At 46.8% G+C, this 6,787-nt stretch overlaps 1 protein-coding gene across 1 annotated transcript in view; it reads left to right on the top strand.

Moving 5' to 3' along the window:
• Positions 1-208: 208 nt before the first annotated feature.
• Positions 209-6,787, top strand: part of LOC127006432 (sialidase-like) — an 11,449-nt gene continuing 4,870 nt past the window's right edge. Inside the window, exons 1-3 of the mRNA XM_050876382.1 lie at positions 209-265; positions 563-628; positions 5,418-6,432. Of these exons, the coding sequence (XP_050732339.1) occupies positions 209-265; positions 563-628; positions 5,418-6,432 (1,138 nt within the window). The remainder of the gene's footprint in view (positions 266-562; positions 629-5,417; positions 6,433-6,787) is intronic.

The raw sequence follows: 6,787 nt of genomic DNA, 5'->3' as shown, positions 1-6,787 counted from the left end.
TGAGTGCCATGGAAAGTGAAACAATATTTTGACGTCAGAGCTATTTTATGTGGACAACAAAAATATGAACAAAAATATGTTAGTACTGTAATTTAGAGAACGGAGGTGTCAGACAAACCGAGTACCATGGACGGACACACACACACACACACACACACACACACACACACACACACACACACACGTTACCTATAGTTACAAATCCAATATGAGAATTACGGCACGAGAGCTACAAATAAGTTCCAAACGGGAGATGGTGCCTCAGGTGACTTGCTTTGTTACTTGGGACCGCAGGACATGACGTCAAACGAGATAATGGAAAGAAAGGGACGAGGAAGTATTTCATTACTTTACCGTACGTCGCTCAAAAAAACAAAACAAAAAAAGTGCTTCACGTCACTCGCTCTAGGCAGGGATATATTAAGTTTCATCTATGTTCATACACCGCCTCTGTGGTGCAATAGTTGGGTGTCCAGCTACGAACCCGCCCGAGCCAGGCAATCGGCGCAAAGGCAAAGGTAAATTGTGATAACCCGGATGACACACTTGTCCGGTGTTCCAGGTTGGTGGGTTCTTACCCATCGCAGGCTCAAGGTCCAATGAGACTGAGTCCGAGCGCACCTGCAGCGTATGTCCTCAATTTCATTTCTATCATTTATGTCCAAAAATCAGTCATCTCAGCCTGAGCTCCATGCAGGGAGCCTGCACGCTACCTTCTGGATTGAACTTTTAGCTGATTTAGTCCCCACTGCCAAGCTCATTAGGAGATCTGCTTATTAGAGAGCGGCAGACCTGCTACAAGGCCTTGGCCCTCACATTGGTGTGTCAGTGTAGGTTCTTCACCTTCCCGTCTTCACTGAATACATAGGAGGGACGTTCTTATCGGCATTCTAATGAATCATTTTTAACATAGTGAAAAAAATGTCCTTTTTTTATCTTTGGAAATAACAAGCACACGAATGTCATTTTAATTTAAACCATATGCAAATGTATACCCGGTTCATACTAAGGAATCTGCTTGGTTCTGCTGGTGACGTCAGTGTGCGCTGACGTGCTTCTCAAGCAATTAAATGTATCGTGCCGTGCATATATAGTTATTCACTACGTTTTACAATATCCGTACAACCTTAAGAGAAAAGTTGACCATTTAGGCTTGTTGTAGACTGTAGAAGGTCATGTGTGCCCAGGGACCTTCTTTTTGCGTTCCTCTGCCCCGCCAACAGCCGCCAATCAACGACCCTGTGACCCCATCAACAAGTCACGCCGCAGCCTGATATAGAAGGCTGCTTTAAGTTTGGAGGCAGTGGTTCCCTTTCCGCGGCCATCAGACACGAAACTTCTAATGCCTGTCCAGAAAAAAAGGACAAAATATGCAAATAGGTCGACTCGGTGGGAAGGATATTTTTTGCTGCAGAGGATGAAACAATGTGCGCTGCCTTGACGGGATCCTCATTAACATGAAAAAACCTTTGAACTGGTCGCTACTGTTCAAGGTGAGGTTTAAGGTGCGAACTGTTACCTGGGTGTGGCGGCAGGTGGGTGTGGCCGTGTTGGCGGGGCCTGGCGGGCCGCGGGACGAAGACACGCACTCTGGGCAGTGTTTCACACACACACACGCACACTGTGTGTGTGTGTGTGTGTGTGTGTGTGTGTGTGTGTGTGTGTGTGTGTGCGTGTGTATATATATATATATGTATATATATATTTATATATATATATATATATATATATATATATATATATATATATATATATATATATATATATATATATATATATATATATATATATATATATATATATATATATATATATATATATATATATATATATATATATATATATATATGTATGTATGTATAATTTAAAAACTGACGGAAGCATTGACAAAAAAGTAGTTATATGTTAATGTATGTATAAAGGGTAGGTAAAATATATGGGGGAAAGTACTTTTTAAAGTACAATAACGACTTGTAATAAACTGAAATTTTTATGTAGGGGAAAATGCAATTTTACCAGCACAAAAAGAGGGAAACCGGAATTTGATAACAAAGATTATAACTTTTTTTTTTAACTGTCCGGGAGGTTGCTAGTAACGGGCTTGTAAATGAATAGATACGTTCCTATTTTGAAAGGTATTCACAATAGATTGATCTCCTGTTTTAAAATCTAATACCCTTGAGTCTTGTCGGTGAGCCGGAGACGCTCCCTCCACCGTGCCCGGGTCTTCGCCTCGCTGGCATCATCATGGCGGTGGTGCTGACCTTCGGGTTCGTGCGGGCAGCAAACTTGCAGGCGTGAATATGGCGTGGGCGTGGATAGCAGTGCTTGACAGGCGTGGGATTCGGAGACTTGGGGCAGCACCGGTGTGAAGACTGAATCCCCGCTGGCACTGCCACTACTCCTACTAAAAAGTAAACATAAAATCGCCCCACTTTAGGCTGTGGTTGACGAAAATCCACATCAGTGCTGCAGAGCGACACCACCCATCACAGAGCGGCAAGGCATCGGCACACGAGTGGGCAGTCCCTCTTGACACGATGCCGCTGCAGTGCTGCACGCCACAGAGGTGGCAGCGGCGAGCGGCATATCCGTTAGGGCACTTATGCTCTGAAGAGGGATTGTACCAACTTGTGTCGTGTCAACTGATTCTCAACAGCTTGATTCATAAACGATTATGTTGTGTTGTCTGCTCCCAGAACTTCGCTGGCAGGATTTATTTCCAAGGTCATGAAGATTATGTCAACAATTAATGTCTCTCGAATAACCAAGCAATGAACATCTGAGTAACGGCTTCTAGAGATATGGCCTGTGATAGGAACACGTAACTCGTGCAACAGAAGTCGACCTCGGCCGGTAATTGCAACATGCCATGCAACACACAACCTTAGTTTTGTGTCATTAATTCATCGGGTTCCTCCTGAACTTCTTCAAACCAAAGGACGTTATCAAAATAAAGATGATTTTATTCGCGGATATCCAGAATGTTAGTCACTTGATAAATTATATAGATGCATTAAATTGCATGACTGTGAGCACCAACTATGTCGACATCATTAGGTTTGCAGGAATATTACACGGATCTTTGAACACGATATGATAACGAGTTGCTCTGGGCTCTCTTGTTCAAATGCAAGCAACAAGGCTCGCCAAATTAAGCTGTAACACAGAGTATCGTTCCGACATACGATATATCTTTTTATCCTGTCCCCTTAACTAAAGACAAGTGTGGCACATGACCTCGAAGGTTTCTAAGATGCAACCAATGGCACCAACATATGAGTTTTGGAAAATGCAGTGCATTACCTGGTTTTGAGAAGCACAAGTTCACAGGAACTGAAAAGTTGTTGAAAGATATAGTTTCCCTTTGTGAGTCCACTTTTCACTTTAAACAGAGTAATCTCGGGAGGCCTTGTCTGGGCGGCCGCCGCAGGGCATTCAGCGTGAAGCCTTTGATTTTAATAATTCATGTTCTAATTGATACGAATGGGTACATTCACTCTCACTCATCCGTCCACTTTTTTATCACTTCTTGAACAAACAACCTGAACGAGTAAACTTGTTTTCTTTGATAGACTTTGTCAGCATCACGTCAGGCGGATCAGTCGTTGGGTCATATCCTGAGTTTACATGGGTTGCTGCTGTGTCCTGGACGCCCGCCTGCATATACTCACCGGACCCTTTTCCTATTCCCACACAGTTTTCCTCTTTTTTTTTTCTTCCGGAACTCGGCTTGGGTGAGAAGTATCAGCCAATGAGTTCATCTCCAAGACTGACGTCACCTTATGCGGTTTCGCTGATGCCCGTCTCTGGAGCCTGTTTCCTTTCCCCAGCAGGTTTTTCCCTTTGTCACTCCTTCCCAGAACTTGTCTGGCACCACGTCAGGGGTATCAGCAAGCTCCGTGGGTTGCTGTTTCACAAATGATCATCAACGGAGCATCCATAAGGGTATTTTTGTTTTTCATTTTCACGTTCACTTTTTCCTTTTTTTTATCTTTTCAGAATTCAACTCGCATCACGCTTGGAATATAGCCCTGGGAATATCCGTCAGTTGCTTCCCCGCCTGACCCACGGTGGCTTACTGATTTTCGTGCATGTTCATTTTGATATAATTATCTGAGGGAACGTTTTTTCATTCCCATCTGATTTTCCTGTTTTTCCCTACCCAGAACTTGGCTCGTATCATGTAGAGAGACTCAGTCAATTACTTTACCTGCTGCTCGTATATGCATGATTGCCTGTGGTGCTTTGTTACGAGAACGCAGCATTTTTTTCCTACCCTTTTCCTTCATGCTCATTTTCACTTTTTTTTTTGTATGTTTCACTGTTATTTTGCGACTCTACACTCCGGTCTTTTCCACTCCAGCCAAAAAAAAAAAAAAAAGTATGGTAAACTATCTTTAAATATGAGATATCATTTTCACATTTCTGGGCATTGGTGCGTTGAATTTCGAAATACCTGCATTGCATTATGAAACGAGAGAGAGAGATTAAGGAAAGTGTGTGTGTGTGTGTGTGTGTGTGTGTGTGTGTGTGTGTGTGTGTGTGTGTGTGTGTGTGTGTGTGTGTGTGTGTGTGTGTGTGTGTGTGTGTGTGTGTGTGTGTGTGTGTGTGTGTGTGTGTGTGTGTGTGTGTGTGTGTGTCAGTACGTCCGTGGGAGCGTGCGAAAAAATAAAATATCTGCAAGGCGGAAACAGAAGGAAAGAACACCAGTAGGAACAAAGCTATTTTTTTTCATTTTAAGACACCTGAAAGCGCCACACTGCTAGCAACGAATTATAAGCGAGAACAGAAGATGCTGGCCTGAATGTGAGTCAGACTGTAGGTATGCGGAAAAGCGATGTGACACTTACGGCAGGAAAAATGCAGGTTATTTGAAGGGAAAAAAAAAATAGTCCTACACTTAGATACAAAACATAGAACAATAGGAAAACTAACTCGGTACTCATGACACTATACAGCTAATGAATGTCCCCCTCACCTCACTATCCATTCATAAACTATATCTGTCTATCTGTCTATCTATCTATCTATCTATCTATCTATCTATCTATCTATATTTTTTTATTGTGAAGAAAGCAGAACATTAACCAAGCCAAGAAGAAAAAAAAGTTCTCTCCTCCTCTACCTTGCCAACGAGTCCCCTTCAGACAGTCACTTCCCCCCTGCCAACGAGTCCCCTTCCGTCACCTCTTTCACCTCTGCCAACGAGTCCCCTTCCGTCACCTCTTCCACCCCTGCCAACGAGTTCCCTTCTGTCACCTACATTGAACTCCATCTCTATTTTATCCATACACAATCAATCTGTTGAGCTCACCTTGGAGAATACTAGCGTCCCGATCCGACTCAATTACTCTACCGATCTTGGTATCATCCGCAAATTTACTTCCGTCACCTCTTCCACCCCTACCAACGAGTCCCCTTCCGTCACCTCTTCCACCTCTGCCAACGAGTCCCCTTCCGTCGCCTGTGCCTCCTCTGCCAACGAGTCCCCTTCACCTCTTCCCCCTGCCAACGAGTCCCCTTCAGTCACCTCTTCCACCCTTGCCAATGAATCCCCTTCAGTCACATCTTCCACCCCTGCCAACGAGTCCCCTTCCGTCACCTCTTCCACCCCTGCCAACGAGTCCCCTTCAGTCACCTCTTCCACCTCTGCCAACGAGTCCCCTTCCGTCACCTCTTCCACCTCTGCCAACGAGTCCCCTTCCGTCACCTCTTCCACCTCTGCCAACGAGTCCCCTTCCGTCACCTCTTCCACCCCTGCCAACGAGTCCCCTTCAGTCACCTCTTCCACCGATGCCAATGAGTACCCTTCAGTCACCTCTTCCACCCCTGCCAAAGAGTCCCCTTCCATCACCTCTTCCACCCCTGCCAACGAGTCCCCTTCCGTCACCTCTTCCACCCCTGCCAACGAGTCCCCTTCAGTCACCTCTTCCACCCCTGCCAACGAGTCCCCTTCCGTCACCTCTTCCACCTCTGCCAACGAGTCCCCTTCCGTCACCTCTTCCACCCCTGCCAACGAGTCCCCTTCCGTCACCTCTTCCACCCCTGCCAACGAGTCCCCTTCCGTCACCTCTTCCACCCCTGCCAACGAGTCCCCTTCCGTCACCTCTTCCACCTCTGTCAACGAGTCCCCTTCCGTCACCTCTTCCACCCCTGCCAATGAGCCCCCTTCCGTCACCTCTTCCACCCCTGCCAACGAGTCCCCTTCCGTCACCTCTTCCACCTCTGCCAACGAGTCCCCTTCCGTCACCTCTTCCACCCCTGCCAACGAGTCCCCTTCAGTCACCTCTTCCACCCCTGCCAACGAGTCCCCTTCAGTCACCTCTTCCACCCCTGCCAACGAGTCCCCTTCAGTCACCTCTTCCACCCCTGCCAACGAGTCCCCTTCACACATTCACGCCCCCCATGCCTCCTCCACCCTGCCAACGAGTCCCCTTCATACATTCACGCCCCCCATGCCTCCTCCACCCTGCCAACGAGTCCCCTTCATACATTCACGCCCCCCATGCCTCCTCCACCCTGCCAGCAGGTCCCTTCACACAGTCACGCCCTCCATGCCTCCTCCACCCTGCCAACGAGTCCCCTTCATACATTCACGCCCCCCATGCCTCCTCCACCCAGCCAACGAGGACCCTTCCTACATTCACGCCCCCCATGCCTCCTCCACCCTGCCAACGAGTCCCCTTCATACATTCACGCCCCCCATGCCTCCTCCACCCTGCCAACGAGTCCCCTTCATACATTCACGCCCTCCATACCTTCTCCACCCTGCCAACGAGTCCCC

Source organism: Eriocheir sinensis, chromosome 32 (assembly GCF_024679095.1).
Source record: "Eriocheir sinensis breed Jianghai 21 chromosome 32, ASM2467909v1, whole genome shotgun sequence".
NCBI lineage: Eukaryota > Metazoa > Arthropoda > Malacostraca > Decapoda > Varunidae > Eriocheir > Eriocheir sinensis.
This window is presented reverse-complemented; position numbering and strand designations above follow the sequence as displayed.